This window comes from Panthera uncia (genome assembly GCF_023721935.1).
Source record: "Panthera uncia isolate 11264 chromosome A1 unlocalized genomic scaffold, Puncia_PCG_1.0 HiC_scaffold_17, whole genome shotgun sequence".
Lineage (NCBI taxonomy): Eukaryota > Metazoa > Chordata > Mammalia > Carnivora > Felidae > Panthera > Panthera uncia.
In genome coordinates, this window is record NW_026057577.1 from 144,037,141 (window position 1) to 144,056,784 (window position 19,644).

A 19,644-nucleotide genomic window follows, 5' to 3' on the forward strand; every position below is an offset into this window, starting at 1 on the left:
CTGAGAAGCACGAGGATGGGTTCTTTCTAAAGCCCTAACTGTGAAGAGCCCCTCATTGTTAGGAAGATGCGAAATGGCATAATGGATTGGAAGATGCCTGGAAGGAGAAGCGGTGGCTTATCAAGACGCTATCCCAGCCATTCAGCTAGGCCGCCACCCGGTATTTCCTCGTGAGGCACGTTGAAGACATCTAGCAAACACTTGTTGGCGTGATTGGATTTTTCCAGGAGTATGATCTTAGTTTCCTAGCGACTCAGACTAGTGTGTGAGGTCTTGAGAGATAATTACACACTTGACGTAGCTTAATAAACCCACCATCTGCACACTATTAGGTGCTAATATTGAGAACTTTGGTCAAGAGGCTCCAAAATATTGTCCCTTCGTGGTTTCCTGGCAGTGACTCATAAAAGGCTAGCCTTTATGCAGGAAGACCTAGAAACGAAGAAGCAAGGGCAGGGAAAGGACTTTCCCAGGAGAGGACAACAGAGAACTGAAGATAAGAGAGGGGCAGAGGTGGAGGAGGTGAGGGAGACACAGTGGCCGATGTTCTGAGAACACCCGGGAACTGGATACACACAGCCCAGCCACGTTATGTAGAGCAAACACCATTTTCTTCCCTGTCTCCCCAATAGACTTAACACCCAGAGATCCAGAGATTCCGATCCAACAGGTTCTGGGTGGGGTTCAAGTGTCACTATATTTTTATAGTTTATTTATTTTGAGAGAGAGAGAGAGAATGAGAACACGAGCGGGGAAGAGGCAGAGCCAGAGGGAGAGAGAGAATCCCAAGCAGGCTCCACACCGTCAGCGCAGAGCCCAGTGTAGGGCTCGGTCTCACGGACCCTGAGATCACGACCTGAGCCGAAATCAAGAGTCAGGTGCGTAACCAACCGAGCCAGCCACCCAGGCGCTCCTCAGGTATCAGTATTTTTGAAAGTATTCCAAAGATTTAGTTCTAATGGGAAGCCAGGATTGAGAACCTCTCGGGGTTTTGAGAGCTGAGCAGGGAGCCTCGATTTTGTTTGGATAGGTTTGAGAAGCAGGCAGGGTGCCTCTCGGGAAAGGATGGGGGCAAAGGCCCCGTCTGTTTCTCTCCTCAGCCTTTGGCTGTGATGTCTGCTAAGCACTCTGCCTCTGACACCGGTGTATTTGCATGTCTGTTTCCTGACCTCCTCGAGTTCAGAAAGTGACATGATTCATGTTTCTGTTCCCAGTGTCTAGCATAGGGATTTGCCCATAGGAGATACTAAGCTTGATGAAATGCACCAAGCGGCTCAGACACAGAAAAGAAAAGGACATTGAGGGAACAGGCAGGCCCGGTGGGCTGGAGCTGAGGGATCCTGCAGAGGGTGTGAATGATAAGCTGAAAGATATACTGAGGATTGACTGGAAGGGGCTTGGATACTACTGGCAAAGAGGGCTTTATCCAAAAAAATCAAGAGTTCCCCAGAGTTCCCCTAGCCTTAATGATTACCAGGTATGCTCGTTAAGTATGGACTCCTAGACCCACCCCCTGAAAATTCATATTCAGAAGGTCTGGGGTGGGGTCCTGGAATCCCTGGATTCTAGATGAGTCTTAAGGTGAAACAAGTTTAAGAAGCACTGTCCTCGGGCATGGAGGCTGGGGACAGATCTGGGACAGAAGAGTACCACACCCGAGCTCTACTGAGATAGGGGCAATTGTCTAAGCTCTAGACGCCAAGCGGTGTCACTGAGGAGCGCAGACCGCGGCTGCCTCACTGCCACCCACACACTCAGACCTGCACTCCTTCCGACCCATCTCGGCACCGGTAGGGCTGTTCACCTGCTGCCGACCGATCCATTCTATCTTCTAAGAAATCTAAACCTCTTTCTGTTTGCTTCCCTACCTCCAAGGTTGGTCTCTCCTCTATTCTGAGGGCACTTTAAAAACTCGAGGACTTCCCAGGGGGATCCTCTAATTACAACCCATTGTTTTAGATATGGAGACACGAAGAGATGACAGGGCTCACTCCCTGGGTCCGGGGTGCAAGGCGTAGGTAGGAGATTGCTCGGGGCATTCATCGAGGATGTCTTTGCGCACCCCTGCCCCAGCCCCCTCCACAGGCTGATCTGTGCAAGTTGGGTCACGCCAGCCGCACAGAACATCCTAGCTGCTTCCTCTGGCTTCCTTTAGGGCAGTCTCTGAGTCACGCGGCGTTTAAGTAAAACCACATTTATTTTAATCAGAGATTCTTCAACATCAGTACCAGCGCCTCTGAAACACCTGATTTTTAAAAAGGAAGAAAGGAAGAAAAGAAGGAAGAGGGGAAGGGAAGGAGAGAGGGAGGGAGGGGTAGGGAAGGAAAAGAGAAAAGAGGAGACAGAGAAAACAAGCCTGATCTCATTCTGAAAACTGTCCTGTGCACCTTGGGTGGGTCATGTCCCCATCAGGATGTCTTTTAAGAAAGATGGCCTCAGGAGATCGTCTTTAATTTCCTGCCCCCAAGCTGCATGCTCCCATAACTATAAAGCACCGAATGACAAGGACAAGGGGAAGGGGTGAGACAAGAGCCAAAAGAACACAAATCAGCAGGTCCACGCACACATATTGCTTCAGGTTGAGTCACGTGTCTTCAGGACCTTAGCTGTTGGTGTGAAAAGCTATCCGGGCTGCAGAATGAGACCCACAAGGTCTTCCTTTTGATTTCTTTATGTAGCAAGTGCCCCAGCTTCACCTCGGGAAATGATCAGCCTCAAGGAAAGGAAAACAGACTATGAATCCACTGGGAGCAATGCCACTTACCACGGGACTAAAGGAGAACACACTTCCAGGAAAGACACCATGACAGGTGAGCTCGGCTTCTTGCGTATTCTCCTCAGAGCCGGTGGCTTGATCCGGGACGGGGCCAGGCCGGGAGACTTCAAACCATGCTTGACAGCTCAGCAGGACTTAGCAGCTAGAGGGTCACTTGAGAGCTTGACAGCAGGGATTCTCAGGAAGTGGGGACGAGATTAAGCCAGAGGAATATAACTGAGCCTCTTATACCTGAAAATAACTTATACCTGAAAATAACTAAGAGAAAATGTTCTCTGTGGACATTGTATTCTCATTCTTCACCTACCCCTTTCCTTCTCATCTGCTCATCTCGTAACATTCCCTCAAATGAGAGAGAGGAGTCACCATAGGTTTTCTTCTTGACTGACATAATCCAGAGTGGAGAGGACCCAGGATGGTGGGTGCACTATGGCCAAGCTTTGCTCTTCTCAACAGAAGGAAGGGAAAGTGGATGAGAAAAGAGGGGGAAGGGAGTGGGGGCAGTAAAGAAAGAGATTTCAATGAAACCCTCAGAACTCCTGTGGAGGCATTTTCTCTTCTTGACATGAAACCAATCTCTTATCGTGACAAACTCCTAAGAAGATTCATTAAAACCAATCATCACACTTTCTATACGGAGGCATTGATCTTTTCTGCTCTTTATCCCTCACTACCCCAATCATACCCGTTGCCTTTCCTTTCTCATCAGCTGGGACCCCATCAAGGCAAAAATTGGTGCCCAGCACCACCCATCCAGCATGTGCTGCTTGGCCTTTCTCATGACCAGCCTTGACCTTAACTCCCTTTCTGCTCTGAACAACTCTCCTTGGGGCAGTGTTACTGTTCCCATTCCTCATCCCCTCCAGGCTCTCCACATACTCCTCCCTGTGCTGGTTTTCCCCTCCTCCAAGAGACAGGACTTGGAGGTTCTGCTGTAGAGGAGGCTGTGCCTGGAAAGCAGAGCTTCCAGAGCCATCGGGACCTCTAACAGGGATTCCACACCCTTTTTTTGCCACGTGGACATAGAGATGGATCCCTCTTGAAAACAGGCTGTGAGGAACATGGCCGGATGAGGCCATTCACAAAACTGGGGTATAAAGGGAAGAATCCTGCACAGACATTGAGAACTTATCAAGAGGATCTCCAAAGTGTGAGTTTCTCAGATATTATTTAGGTGTAGACCTGCAGGGAAGCAGAAGAGACAAATTGGATGATTTATTAAGGTGTCTTCCAGACCCAGGCCATCTAAGATAAATCTTTCTAATGGTAAGTGCACTTACCCCAGAGGCAGGGTTTTCCATGGTAACCGTGCATGACTGCAAAAAAGAAAAGCACAGTAAACAGATGCTCCCGATGCAAACTCCCGGGTCAGCGCTCTGCCTCCACGTACAGTCCCTACCAGGGAACGTCTCAGCCTAATGCCTGAACTCGTTATGCAGGATGTACCTTCTTACTCTTACGTGCTGCTTTCCCCCCTTAAATGTTGGCCCAGTTGTAGCCGAGCATGCACAAAGCAAGCTATGAATCTGCATGCCGAGTCCCTAGAGCCAACGCATTCAGCGGAGAGTCTTATTTGTACCAATTACTCCAGAGTAGTGACACCAAATCCACCTGCCCCATTCGTTTTGTGGTTCTTATTGCCCTAGGTGGCCACATCACTGGCTGTCTGAGATGACCCATTGAGATTATAATTACAAGAATAATTGTGAAACTGTATTGTTATTTAATTTTTTTTTTCTTGCCCAGTAGAATTATTCAAAAGGCTTTTTTTTTTTAATGTTCATGTATTTATTTTGAGAGAGAAAGAGAGAGCTTATGAGCAGGGAAAGAGCAGAGGGAGAGGGAGAGAGCAAGAATCCCAAGCAGACTCCGTGCTGTCAGTTCAGAGCCCGATGTAGGGCTCCACCTCATGACCTGTGAGATCATGACCTGAGCCGAAATCAAGAGTCAGACACTCAACCAAGTGAGCCACTCAGGCACCCCTCACAAAGCTTTTAAATGTGGGTGTTTTTATGTTGAAATATTTCCAATGGTACATAATCATGCCCTGCACACATAGTAAAATAAACAATAAAATCTAACATGTCTCCAGATGTTTAATCTTCCTAGAAAATGGCAGGGAGCTTGGTAATTCCAGTATTGAGGTATATGTAATTTTTCAAACCTGTTTAAAAGGCTTAACCATCTTTGCTCTAATGTACTTTAAACAATTCAAAAATACGCTATCACTCATCTAGCACGCCTAGAAGAGCAGAGGTCTTTATTGAGCAATACATTTATACAGGATGGTTGCCTTTAAGCCGAGTTCTATGGAAAAGTTAGTTGCTGTTACCTACAGTGATGGTAGTGGTGGTGGAGTTGCTAGTGGAGGTGATGATGGGGGTGGAGGTGATGACGGTGGTAGAGGAGGTAGAGGTGAAGTTGATGGTAGTGGAAATGTGGTGGTGACGGTGGAGGCGGTGATGGAGGAGGCAGTGACGGTGGTGATGGTGGGATGGAGGTGTTGATGGTAGAGGCGGTGATGGTGGTAACACAGGAGATGGTAATCAGCAGGTGGAGGCGGAGGAGGTGATGGTGGAGGTGATAATGGTGGAGCTGGAGGAGGTGGTGATGGAGGAGGTGATGATGGAAGGATGGAAAAGGCGGTGATGGAGGGTGCAATGATGGTGATGGTGGAGGGGGTGATGATAGAGGCAGTGATGGTAGTGACAAAGGAGATGGTGAGGGTAGAGGAGGTGATGGTGGAGGCGGTGACGTTGGAGATGGAGGGGGTGATGACAGAGGCAGTGACGGTGACGACACAGGAGATGGCGATGGCAGAGATGGTGATGGTGATGGAGGAGGTGGAAGAGGTGATGGTGAAGGTGGTGACGGAGGAGGTGGCAGAAGGAGGAGGCATTTACTTACCACCTTCCACAGTGGCAGGAGTGAGTCCCCGGCCAGGCCAGGTGGGAGCCAAGGTTTCATATAGGAATGGAGAGGACGAATGGCCAGCCCCTGCTCTACAGCACTTTTGCTTGTGCCCATCATTTCAGTGTTCACCTGCAGGTCACACCTCTTGTGACCGCCACATCAAGAGCAATACCTTTTCTTATTCACAAATATCCAGGGGACACTTACAGTATAGTACCTTGAAAAATATCTGAAAAACTGCCATCTCCCTTGTTTCTAAGACATCAGAGCATGTCCTACCGTTTCCCCCAAAGAGAACACTCCCTCCACCTTGGGAAAACCATGGGAAGTTTCACGCTCAAAATGCAGCATGGGACAGCTTAAAGTGAAGCAGGCCCTTGCCTGGGTTCAAAATCTCCTCTGCTGAGCCCTTAGAAATGAAGATCCTTCGAGGTTTTTGTGCCAGCCTCCCCCCACCCACCTCTTCTGGATTCATTATCGAGCTGAGATGGAGTCTTTTGAAATGTCTCCTCCCTTAGTGTTCTTTTGCCACCGAGGAGCCTGCAGAAAGCCAATGTCCTCTCTTCATTCAGGCATGCAGAACGGTTATAGCTATTTCTTGAGGTCATGATTCCCTAGGAACGTTACGTGTTCAGAAGCATGCATTAGAGGAGGGCTGTGTGATCCCAGCAGCTGCATGGCCTGACTTTAAAATTCACCCAGGGGATTTTGCCCTCCCATCTGAGCTTCCCAAATGCCTTTACATCAAACGGTCCAGCCCGTTTTTGTCAGTGTCTCTCTTACGCCCTTTTAAAGCCATTCTAATCTTCAATATGTTGATTCGGTTGGAAATCGGGGCCCATACAGAAGAAGAAAGGCATTTCCTCATGAGTGTGCTCTTGGGTCAGACATACAAGGGCAGAGCATCCATGAAGACATCTGCTTCATGTGTCTGCAGAAGCTTCAAGTTCAATCTCAGCTACACAGCCTCCTATAAACAGGTGAAGTGGACCAAAGAGCAGGAGGAAAGAACTTCCAGTAGGAACATCTTTAGCCCAGAAGCCACAACCATGACAGGAAGGGGGAGCAAGTCAAGTACGAGTGCATGATCCCCCCCCCCACTAATTAAAAAATGCATTTTGTTCTGAGTCCCAGAAAAACAAAACTTCACCTTGATGTGACATTTTCCATCAGCAAACCATAGCTCTGAGGGCCTCTTTTCTCAGGGTTACTCATTCATTCGTTCACTCCGCAAATAATGCTCGCTCCAGGAGCATCCGCTGAGTTCAAGCACTGTCCCAGACGTGGGGATACTGATTTCTGGCCTCATGGAGCAGTGAAGGGAGGTGATACACAAGGAAGACACCAGAGCAAGCTCACCCACAAGCTAGGACCACATGGTGTTGAGTGTGATGAAGAAAATTAACAGGTTCAGAAGCCACAGGGTGCCGGGGAGGGGGGCAGAGTTGTTTCACAGGGTTGAGATGGGAGACTAAACTAAACTCCCCACCACCACCACCGCCAAGGGGAGGCAGTCCAGAGGGCGGAGTGGGGGGGAATGGAGGGGGAGTGAGTTCCAGGGAGAGGGATCAGCCAGCACACCATCCCGGAAGCTAAACAAACAAACTCTGCGCGCTCGACCGAGGAAAGAGGGCCAGCATAGCTTGGGCTTCCTTGACGAGAGAAGAATGGAGGGAGACACTGTGGAAAATCGGACAGGGCCCCGATCGTGCAGCTTTTGCCACAATCACCTTGGCAAAGCCTTGCAGTGACATGATCCAGTGTGCCAAGCAAGGTGGCGCTGCTTTGGGGAACAGGAAGGATGGAGGAGCAGCGTTGGGAAGGGCGGAAGCTGGTTGTCAAGGAAGATTCGACAGCAAGGGTCTAGGCAACAGTCCAGAGAGAGGAGCGTCGTACGCCCAGCCAGAGAATATGCCAGGGTGGTCTTTAAAATCTAGAACGGGCTCTCAGCTCTCACTTCCTAAGCTGAATTTCCTGAGAGGACTTTTACTGCACAGCTATTTTGTGCTTTTAGTAAGAGTCATGGGTGGGGTGATAGGTATGACTGGCCTTGTGTCTCGAGTTAACTGTGTCTGTGAGAGAACAGCTATGGTGTGTCATATCCTATTTTATTATTCCACGGACACAGGAAACTAAAGAAACGCTTTTCTTTATTTCTAGAGTATTTTAGTATAGGTGCTGCCGAAGCGAGCACATCTTTATTTCTAGAGTATACCCCAGTGACGCTTGATAATTTTTTCCAGAGCTCTCTTAAATCATGACCTTTTAAGGGCTATGAGGGGAGTGGTGCCCTGGGGCCTTCCTCTGGGCCTGAGGCATGAGCCCCAAGGGTTCTAGGAGGGTTCTAAGTGAGGAGGTGGGCAAACCCTGCCCGTGTCTTTGGAAGCTGCTGGCCACCGGAGGAGACCTTCCTTCCTTTCGGCTAGACCACAGGCCGCTCACAAGACAGGGGGAGGGGCTCCTGGCCCTGTGTCTATTGGGTCCCAAAGCTGCAGCCTTCCAGAAGCACAGGGCAGAGGCAGATGATGCTTCCTGCCCATCCTTGGGGCCTTTGAGACACGAACTGTCTACATGATGGTGAAGCACTCTGTGAGCCCAAGTTAGAAACTGCATTCCCGTCGTTCTCCAGCTCAAACCTAAGCTGCTCTTGCAGATTCCTGCATGCTTCGATGTGGGAGACAAACCTTTATTACCCACCAGTTCTCACCAGAGAAGAAGGCAGTCACCCTGGCAAGATAGCCGTCTGTTTGCTGCCCCTGCCCTGACCCTGTGGACAGTCTGAATGTTATTGCAAGAAACCCACATGCTGTGGGGGATTGTATAGAATCCCTGTTCATCTTTCTTAATATCTGCATGTAAAATGAAGAGTCCAGGGCCAACGAATTCTTCCCCTTGGCAATGGACCTTGGGATGGTCCCAGAGAAACCAAGCTTTGTCAGGGCAAGAACTCACCTTGATAACCATCATTCCTCACTTGAAATCTTGCTCTCTTTGCTAATACTTTTTGTTTCCTTCTCGCTTTCAGCTCAAAACACTGGAATTTCAACTTTGTATAGGAATTCATATGGTGCGCCCACCGAAGACATCAAACATAACCAGGTAAAGGAGATGCCCGCATTTGTATTCATTTTCCCCTTCGACTTATGTGAAAGAGCCTGGAATTGTAAAATGATAAATTAGCTTCTGCGTAACAGACATAAAGGACCGAAAAAAGAAAATCGCCTTTTCCTCCACTCACATTTCACATACCATACGTGGGGTGACCACGGTCACCAGAACAGCCTCAAATTTGAAAACAAACTTTGATTTCACTACAGCCACCTGCTCGGGGTAGAAAGCAAGTTCTCGGCTATGACCCACAACCAAAAGGCTCAAATACACAAGTGGACACAGTGTGTAATTACTAGACAGGGATTAGGTGGCTCCTGTAACCCAGCCAGTTCTCACATACAGCTCGTTATACATGATGGTTTCCAATAAAATAAAGACAACAAGTGCAATAATATACAATGAAATAACATGCATCGAGGAATGCCCCGCTATTCGGTCTAGTTGGGGAACCAGCAGCCTCAGCACGGCCCGGGAGCTTGTCAGAAACGCAGAAGAGATTCTTGTCTGACCCCTGCCCCTAACCATCCAGTGCAACAAATGCATCAGAGCTGCCTTTTTTCAAGGCGTTTAGGTGATGCGTGTGCATGTCCAAGTTTGCGGAATGCTGGCCGTAGCTCCGTCCAGAAGCGCTCTTAAGTTTGTGAGTGTTTGTCTTATTTGGCAAATATTCACTGAAGGCTCGTGTTCCCTGTGCTTCTGTGGGAGCTATCAAAGCAGGAGGCACAGCCTTCGCCCCTCCATTGACTGACAGCTTCATACATTTGGCCCCTGGAGTGGTCATGACAGAAAGACGGCTGTTCCTCATCGCCGTTGGCCACCGATAACCACTGCCAGAGCTGGCTTCTGCTGACGCTCGGGATTCCTGCCACAGGTCAGGGAAGCTGGGCTGAAAGATAAATCTGAAAGCTGTTTGTTTGATCGCAATAACCAGATGACATGGAAGTTAGATGTGCGGTGTTAAAGCATTTCTCAACACCCTGTGGGGCAGCATCTTTGAAAAGGAAAGGGACTCCCTTCTAGCAGATAGAATATGTTGTGCAGGGCCGTTTCCAAAAGAAGGAGGAGGACACGAAAAGTATCTCCTCGACCTTAAATTACCTTTTCCTCTAATCACCCATCAGCAGGAGAAATGGTCGTGGGTAGAGGAGTTATCCCTTTGCCCTCGATGTTCCAGTCCGTGCGGAGCCGTTCTGGAAGACAGCTGGTGTGGTTCACAAACCCCCGGTGAATGCCCAGGCCCCACAGCCTGCCTGACACGTTGGTAACATCTATTTGGCCTCCCTCAGCTCCGGTCTTTGCTAAAAGCAAAGAGGTCAATGAATAAATAAATAGGTGCATGAGCACTAGACAAGAGAGCACCGGGGGTGGCCACCAGCCGTCCGCGTGTCAACGTGCCTACGGGAACACAAAGGAAAATGGAAGCAAAATGTATTGGAAATGCCAACTTCAGTCACGGAAAACAACTTTTATATTTTCGCAAATATCAGGTACAGTGAGAGAATTGGCTGTAGCTCTTAATGATACTTGTCAGGATGTGATAGGACCCTGACTTTGCATCCAAGAGTATAGGAATTGTCTTTAGTTTCCTCAGGTTAGGAGAAGCTCATCACAAGAATGGAACGTATTCTACACCAGTATTTCTTTCCATGGGATTCCACTGGCGCTGGCAGCGAAGAAATGTCCCGGTGTGGCCCAGAGGTCCTTGGCATCTTACAATGTGGCTGCAGAAGTTTCCTAGCGCTGCTTGCAACCTAGATATGCAGGAAAGTCCACAGTGGCTCTATGGGCAATTCTTTTCTCCAGAGCCTATTCTGAACAATGAAGCCAACTGGAATTAATGTGCTAGGATGGCATCACTGCCTGGAGGGAGGGCGTGACATAATGTAACCTTTTTCCCAGCATGCCCCAGAACATACTCAGCCTCAGCGCGAATTGTCAAGGCCACGGTGCCCCCCGGCGAATGCTGGGAAACCCAGCCGGGATGGAGTGCAAGCTCTGCACCATTTGGCAACACAGGGGAGATGCTGTAGACAGGCCACTGGTTGAGCTGAGTCCCACAGTTTCACCTGGTGTCATCAGCTCAGTGCCGTCATTAGTCCCTGAGAACGTCCAGCAAAGGAAAGTAGATGATGAGACTCTTAACCCCATTCTAAGATCAAGCAGCAATTAAAAATGTCCACCAAAAAGAATTGTTTTTTCCCCCCAAAATTTCCAAGGTAAATCATTATGACACTCCAGGAAACTCCAGTGTTACTGGAATAAACTTGGGCTCTGTTTTGAGGTATGACCACCCTACCCATTCAAAAGAAGAGGGGACTTGGTTCTTTTCCAGCTGAGTAGTTCTAGAGACAACCTTGTACCGAGCCTCCATAATTTGGATTTTCTGGCCACGTGGACATGGCTAGTCATCCCGGATGGGTGGAATGCTTTCATTTTTGGAATTTTCCTGAGTTGAGAGTGACCTCACAACCTCACAGCTAATAAAAGACCAGCTTGAACAATTTAACCAGGAGGAATATGGCAGAGTCCGTTCCATTTCAGTGCTGACGCTTGTCCTCTGCTGAGCGCTCTAGTCTCCTGGGTGTCTCAGTCGCCCACCGGGCCTCATGAACTTCACAGAGGCTGGACAGTGACTCATCTCCAAGAAGAAGCAATTCACTGAGGGAAACTGGTTTGAGGTAGGTCTCCAAGAGGAGTCAATGACAATGAGAGCTGGGAATGTGGCCCCAGCTCCAAACGCATGGGCAGGCGAGGCAGGGTCCAGGGCAATGGCCATAAGCCAGGCTTTCCATGACTCAGTGGAAAGGGAGCCAGGCAGCTGCTCAGCTGTGGCTCTCTCCATGAGACCACCTGGAATTCCAGTCTCATTTTCACTGAGTTCCAAGCCTTACGACTCCTAGAAGAAATAGCCATTAGTCTGAAATAACATCTGTGGTCCTTGGTTTTTATATCTCCAATCAACTGGTTGCAGACATCATTTTAAGAATTAACTACTTAAACTCCCCCAAATTGTTATTGAGCTTCTACTAGTCTATCACATACTGATAAAGAAAAACAGGGGCGCCTGGGTGGCTTGGTCGGTTAAGCGTCCGACTTCGGCTCAGGTCATGATCTCGCAGTCCGTGAGTTCGAGCCCCGCGTCGGGCTCTGTGCTGACAGCTCAGAGCCTGGAGCCTGTTTCAGATTCTGTGCCTCCCTCTCTCTGTGACCCTCCCCCATTCATGCTCTATCTCTCTCTGTCTCAAAAATAAATAAAAACGTTTAAGAAAAAAAAGAAAAAAAGAAAAATATCACATTCAACTGCATATATCTAGCTAGCAACAGAAGTTTTTGTTCCTAAACTAGAGACAAAGGGGTTTAGTGTTTTGATGACCACCATTAAAATGATTACCATTGACATCAAAACAGCATCTTGAGGTCCTGGTTGGTGTCCTCAGTTTCACTGCCAGGTGGGAAGAGCAGGTGAAATTGTCCTCAGAGATTCAAGGAGAATAAAGGTTTGCTTTTGGTCACCCAGCTCAGAAAAGGAAAAGACTCCAACCTGGTTCATCTGCCTTCTTGTCCCATCTGGTCTCCTCTCTACCAGTGGTTCTCAAATTTGAGCATGAGCCAGAATCCCCTGAACAACTTACTAAATACACATCAGTGGCCCCCCACAACCCCATAGTTTCTGACTTGGTGGGTAATCTGCATCTCTAACAAGCTTCCAAGTGATGTTGATGCAGTTGAACCAGACTTTGAGAACCGTGAATCCTTATCACATGACCTCTTTCATTGTATATTATCACCCTGAGTCTTCAGCTTTCGCCATGTGGTCAAGTTTGAAGATCTGTAATGGACAGCTATTTCCCTTGTGTTAGAAAGAAATACAGGTTGTAGGCAAACTCCGTGAGGAATCAGCTAAGTTTTCCTCACTATGCTAACAGAACTGGGGGGTAGAGAACTGGCACTATCCTTCATAATTTAAACTCAACATTCTCCTATTGAGGAAAAGGTTCAACAAAGGTGCCTTTATGGGAGCAGGAGCCACAGGACAGAGCCCAGTCTCCCCATGTGAGCCAGCTGGTTGCACCTCCCCTTCCCAGAAAGGACGCTGCCTTAAGGCAAAAGCAGACACCCTCAGGCTCCTTGGTTGTGCCACGGTCTCACTGAGCCACAACAGACACTCAAGTTCAGAATATGCCACTATTGTATATGAACATCATTCTACTTCCTTCATAGAAGTCTGCTTTATGCAAACAGTACAATGTAAAAAAAAAAAAATGCATTTATTTTTAGTTCCTCTATGGGGAAGGCTTATATTTGGGAGCTCAAAATACGTCCAATTTTGAGCTCTGTCAGATTATCCCTTAGAGTAAGTTATAAAATAGAGCCAACATTCCTCCACTGTGAATGTGCATCCACAGTCAACATCTGCACGACCAGGCCGATGAGCAACTTTAATCCCTCCAAACACAGCAGTGCCACCTGTCACCCATCCTGGATAGTTCATTTACACACACTCTCAGAACCACAGAACTAACTCTTAAAAGGGGTTGACGGGAGACTTTATGACCAATACAGATGAATTAAAGAGGGCAAGTCCTCAAGGTAAGAGACTAAGATAAACGTGCCCGACCTAAAAACGTCCACCAACCAGAGAGAACATGGCAACAGTAAGAAGTTTGAAACGGGTTGTGCAAAAGCCTGAAAGAAGCAGCCACTGTGGAGAGCCATAAGCCTGTGGGTGATTTCCCCTGCAGATCTCCCCATCTCTGGCCGATAAGACTGACACAAAGAAGTGAGACCTCTTCCAAGGTTACTTTTGTCCACTAGCCTCCCTTCTTATTATAGAGCCTTGGGTCAACACAGTGAGGCTGGCCCTCAAGCTTGACCGGTTTGGCTCAACCAAAATTGTGTTTGTGTGGTGGAGAGAATGTGGACTTCTGACTCAGCCAGACATGGATTCACATTCTAATCTCACACCACCACTAGCCATGACATCTTGGAGGAGTTTCTTAATTTCTCTGAGCTTCAGTATCTTCATCTATAAAGTGGGAATTGGATGGATGGATGGATTGATCCCAATAGGGAAGGAGAGATACATGATGAGATAGATAGAGACATATACATACATATATACACGTTTCTGTTATTAAAGGTTAAACAAAGAGGAATTTGTTAAATGTTGGGCATAGCGCCCACTGACATAAAAGCACAGTAAACTCTAGCCCCCTCCCCGTGTGATTTTTCTAGATCTTCCAGCTCCTACCCTTCATATGCTCGATGCTTAGTAGCAGCACAGTGCTGGAGCACAGAAGTTCAGCCTAGCACACAGCTCTTCAAAGGATAGCAAAGAGCGCCTCAGCCTAGCCACGTAATTTGGTAGACCTGGCCTTGTTTAATTACAGATGATTAATTCCAAACATCCCTCTCATGGCCAGGCTCTTAGGCTAACATGTTTCGCAGGTAGCCCAAAACCTCACTCATCAGCACCACTAACGAGAAGTGTGGGACATAGTGGATGGCAGCTATGATGAAGAACAGGTCAATTACTAGTGTAAATCAATTATATGTAAAAGAGGGAGGTTCACTTACTTGAGAGAAGAATTATGTGCAGGTCATTAGAAGCATTCGTTTACACACAACGTGCTAATTACAAGTCATTATTAACTAGGACCAATTTCTATAGGATGTTTCCATTCTGAGCTTTAGTTAAATTAATAGGGAATTACTGAATCTGCTTGGAGGTGATCATACTGTGTTTCTTTAGAAGTGTTCTATCATTCACACCAGACCTTCTTCCCAGTGACTGCACATGAGCAGAGCTTCACAGGTGACTGTGTGCCCTAGCTGCGGGGAGGTTCCGCTCATTTCGGGTGCATAGTACTAGAAAGGGGACCCCAGAGGCAGTCAGAAGGGAAGAGGAGAGCCGGACCTCCACATACAGGTGTTAATTACCAGCCCATGAACAGTCTTGGTCTTACTGTCCTTAAAACTAAACAGGTGGAACTAGTTCTTGACTTTACATATCTCAGAGGCTCATGTGACCCCTCTAAATTTTCAAAGCCTCCTACATCAGACAGTAACTTGCAAAGGACAAGAGGGCAAAGAGCACGGAGGTGGGCTGAAGGGATACGAGACAGTACTGAAACCCCTCCTCCTCAACTAAAAGCTTCATAACCCCACATCATTCTCGAGTTCAATAAATTCTTATGGAAACCAAGTTGGGGAACGTTTTCATCCTCCTGAATATGTTATATTTGGAGTGGATTTCCTGTTGTCAGTACATGCTTGTCTGTGCAACCTTCTGATCACTTGTGCAACCTTCTGATCACTTAGGCAGGTGTGATGGAATGACCCTACCAGTGGGAAGCCTCCGTCCTCCAGAGAGGTATTGATCACAGCCCACTGCCCGGGTGGAAAGATACCCAAGTGACCATTAGACCTCATACATCTTCACCGTCTCTTTCTCTGGGATTGCAACAACCTAGGTGTAATGGAAAAAAAAAATGCACAAGAGAGGAAGATCAACTAGTTGTGTTCTATAGCGTCTAGTCTATGCGTCTTTAATTTAAAAGGTCATCTACTAAAATGTTCAGCTGTTGTGGCAGTTTGGCAATTCCTTGAAGAGTTACACCTCAAATTATCAAAAGATCCAGCAATGCCACTTCTAGGTCCATACCCCGAACATTGAAAGCAGGGACTCAAACAGGTACTGGTGCGCCCACATTCATTATAGCATTATTCACAATAGCCAAAAGGAGCAAACAACCCAAGTGGCCATCAACAGATGAATGGATAAACAAAAAAAATACGCATACAATAGCATATTGTTCATCCTTAAAAAGGAAATCCTGTCCCATGCTACGATATGGATGGCCTTTGAGGACATTACGCTAGGTGAAAGAAGCCAGACAGAAAAGGACAAATATAATACGATCAGACTTACATGAGGCGTCTAGAATAGTGAAATTCAGAGAGACAGAAAGTAGAATGGGCTGCCGTGGGCTGGGGCAAGGAGGAAAATGGTGAGTTATGCTCAACGGGTCCAGAATTTCTGTTTGAGATGATGAAAAAATTCTGGAAATGGGGTACCTGGTTGGCTCAATCGGTTACGTGTCCGACTCTTGATTTTGGCTCAAGTTGTGATCTCACAGTTCGTGAGTTCAAGCCTTGATGACAGTGTGGTGCCTGCTTAGGATCCTGTCTCTCCCTCTCTCTCTGCCCCCCTGCATTCTTTCTGTTTCTGAAAATAAATAAATAAACTTTTAAAAAACGCTCTGGAAATGGATAGTGGTGATGGCCGCACAATGCCATGAATATACTTAATGCCACTGAAGTATACATTTACAAGTGGTTAAGATGGCAAATTGTATGTTAACGTATGTTTTACTACAATCATAATCTTTTAAAAAGATTATGTAGAATGCTAGTGCATGGACCCAGGCACCAGCTTATAAAAGGAAGGGCGATCAGAAGTTGGCAGTGTCTGGAGAAGCGCCATGGTGGTCGATCGGGGGGGTGGGGGGCACGGCCCAGCCCTTAACATGGAAGGCTTGAGCGCCTGGCCGTGGGGGGGTTGCATCAAGGGAAAGCGAACCAGCCCAGGTGGATCTTCTTTTCTGTGCAGGTTCCAGCACAGCCAGTCCCACAGGAGCCCAGCAGGAAAGACTACGAGACCTACCAGCCGTTTCAGAATTCCACGAGAAACTACGACGAGTCCTTCTTCGAGGACCAGGTCCACCATCGCCCTCCCGCCAGTGAGTACACCATGCACCTGGGACTCAAGTCCACCGGCAACTATGTCGACTTCTACTCAGCTGCCCGTCCCTACAGTGAACTGAACTATGAAACTAGCCACTACCCGGCCTCCCCCGACTCCTGGGTGTGAGGAGCGGGCGGCACGAGGCGCTCCGGGAACAGTGCATGTGCATGCATACCACAAGACATTGCTTTTTTTTTTCCCCCTGCAAATTTAGTTTTTTCAAGCCTGTTCCGTAGGAAGGCTGTGATAACCAGTAAGGAAATATTAAGAGCTATTTTAGAAAGCTAAATGAATCGAAAGTTAACTCGGAAGTCAATAGGAAGCTAAAACGATCCTAAATATGACATCGTGCAACACCTTTCTAGTTTGAGCTGTAGAGTATAAAAAGTGCTTTATATTGAACGTGGCTGAAGGCAGCAGAGGAGACGGTCGGGGTGGTGGGGCGTGAAGGTTGCAGTTAAGCACAAGGGACAGTGTAGTTCACACACTTTAGAGGGACGGCTTCTCACGCTTTGTTTACTCTCTTCATTGTGATTCTAGGCTTCAAGTTGCATTGGGGTTCCTCTGTACAGCAAGATGTTTCTTGCCTTTTGTTAATGCATTGTTGTAAAGTATTTGATGTACATTACAGATTAAAGAAGAGAAGCGCATTGTGTATATTACACCATGCCGTGTTTCCTCATCTATGGTTCTAAATATTGCTTCAATTTCAAACTTTTGAAAGATGTATGGATTTCCAGTTTTTCTTTTCTTTTCTTTCTCCCAGTATGTTTTAACAAAAAAAAAAATGGGAAAAAAAGGAATATTTAGCAGTATTGTTCGTTCTGATATGTGAATTTGTTTGTGGCAAGTAAGCAAGGCATTCAGCAGTTTCTGACAATTAACATACATCATTCCACACTCCTTGTCAACAAAGTGCTTTTTCACTGCCTAAAATTTTAGATGTAGATATTTGAAATAGATTTTTTCATTTATACCAGTTTTCTTTATGATGATACAGTGTTAAAAGAAAATAAATTACAATTGATCTGTCATCCATATTTGCTAAGAATGTCTATTTCCAAGGACCCTATCTTACAAAATACACATTCTTGCCTGTGTGTCTGTGCGTGTGTGGGTGTGTGTATGTCCACGTATGTATAAAAATGACCTGTGTGAGATTTTATTTTGATAGAAGCTACTTCATTCGCTGTTCATCTTGTACAAGCTTTGTTTCTGGTTTTCGGTATAAATGTACATCACTTTGTTCTTCTCGTACTCCATCTATTCTTCTGACCATCTAGTGACTCAGGATATTAGGCCAGTTGAAGTGAAGTTATAGGATTTTCACACATTCACACATTCTTGGACACCACCTCTTTCTACAGGTCCATTTCCTTCCACGTTTTATGCCCTGGGAACACAATAAACCATGGCCAACTCAATAATTTCACTTTGGGGCCAATTACTTGAAGTATCAAGAAATGTAAACTGCTCGCCTTATTACCCCCAAACTTTCTGTTCATGTGGCAGGGAGCAGTGGACCATTATGGATTAGATTATTAAAATTGAACTTGAAGCCAATGTTAGAATAGTGGTTAACAGAGCTAAGAAATAAGGCTAACCATTTACAAGAACACGGGCTGTGGGTAAATCAGCTTTGCTCTTAGATGCAAGTGACTGAGGCCAGTAGGTGCCTAGTAAATGTTAACTGTTCTTGGAAAAAATAAAAATTAAATAACAAAAGAAATTGGCTGACCATCTTCCTTTAAAACTTGCTCCCCTTCACTCTACATAGTTGAATTCAGCGCAAAGCCCAAGATCAGTGGTTCCTTCTCCAAATTTAGCAACAATCAAAAAACTTTTTTTGTTCAGGTGTATTTTTGCAAATGAAAAGCTGATTTCCAAAATAGAGCAGGAGACACAAATTTGCTTTTGAACTGTCCTGTAAATTACCTGCAAGTTGGACCCTGTTGCACTGTTTATTCTAGGACTGGATTCGGCATTGGTGGGTTCCCTCACAGGAATGCTCCAGCCCCCGTGGAGAGAGAGAAAATTAGCACTGAGCACAACGTGTCCTCCTCATCCGTGAACTAGTGAAGTTCGTCGAGGCAGAGGTTATGGCATAGACATGACTTATCCATAACCTAGTAGCTGGTTTGACTTTTCCAAAAGTGAATGATAGGACTCATTCCTGGCTTGAGTTGTGCATGGAGAAATGACTGCATGTGCTGAAAAGCCCTCCTAGTGGGAACTGTATATTTTCCTTTATACTCTTTGAGTCCGAGAATTCCCTGCATTTGCGACCTGGGAAGACTAAAGATGCCTCTGCTGCCTGTGATTCTTTGACAGCATGTGGTGCCAGGCTGAAATGAACCAATTCAGCCAGGAGCCTCTGGCTTCAGAGGTAGAGGTAGGAAAAAGAAAATTAGAAGTGTTGTAGTTACTCAAACCAATCCTGTTCTCCTTTTCATACACACACACACACACACACACACAGAAGTAAATAAGGAGACAGTAAGAAATGATTGATAGATAAATAGAAGATGATGTAGATAGGTGGTGATGATTGATAGATAATAGATAGACGATGGATGATAGATAGGTAGATGAGTAGGTAGATAATAGATAGGTGAGATTTTACATAAACTGTGAAATAACCTAAAGTTCCCACAGGCTCCCTTGGCAACAAACATTGATCAGCTGGTAATTTATTATTAAATCGGATAATACTGGATAAAAGCCCCAAATGGCAAGAAACTTTAGTTTGTTTTTGCTTTCATTGTACTGAAGTCACCAAGTGTGATACTAACCCCCACCCAAGTCCCCGCAGATAGTTGCCTCTTGGGTCTATAAGAACCTCCAGATGTCAGATTATTTACTGAGACGGGAATGGTGTTTTTCAGAGCAAAGGAGGGAGGAAAGGAAACTAGAATTTTTTTTCCTCTCAGTCCTTGTAGTGGACCATACATACGCCCAGTACATTTAACAGTTTGTAAAATCTGGACATTATGTATGAGAAAGAGACCTGGTTTTTCTTCACCTGAGAGTTTTGATCACCAAGGACTGATTAAAGGGACACTTAAAACTATACCCCCTTCAATGATATTAATATTTT

The 19,644-nt window shown here is 46.5% G+C and overlaps 1 protein-coding gene across 1 annotated transcript in view; it reads left to right on the plus strand.

Annotated features, from left to right (window-relative positions):
* CTNND2 (catenin delta 2) overlaps positions 1-17,581 on the plus strand; it is a 938,499-nt gene extending 920,918 nt beyond the window's left edge. The window contains exons 22-24 of the mRNA XM_049648272.1: positions 2,679-2,810; positions 8,715-8,788; positions 16,413-17,581. Coding sequence (XP_049504229.1) covers positions 2,679-2,810; positions 8,715-8,788; positions 16,413-16,673 — 467 coding nt within the window. The 3' untranslated portion in view covers positions 16,674-17,581. The remainder of the gene's footprint in view (positions 1-2,678; positions 2,811-8,714; positions 8,789-16,412) is intronic.
* The last annotated feature ends 2,063 nt before the right edge of the window (positions 17,582-19,644 follow it).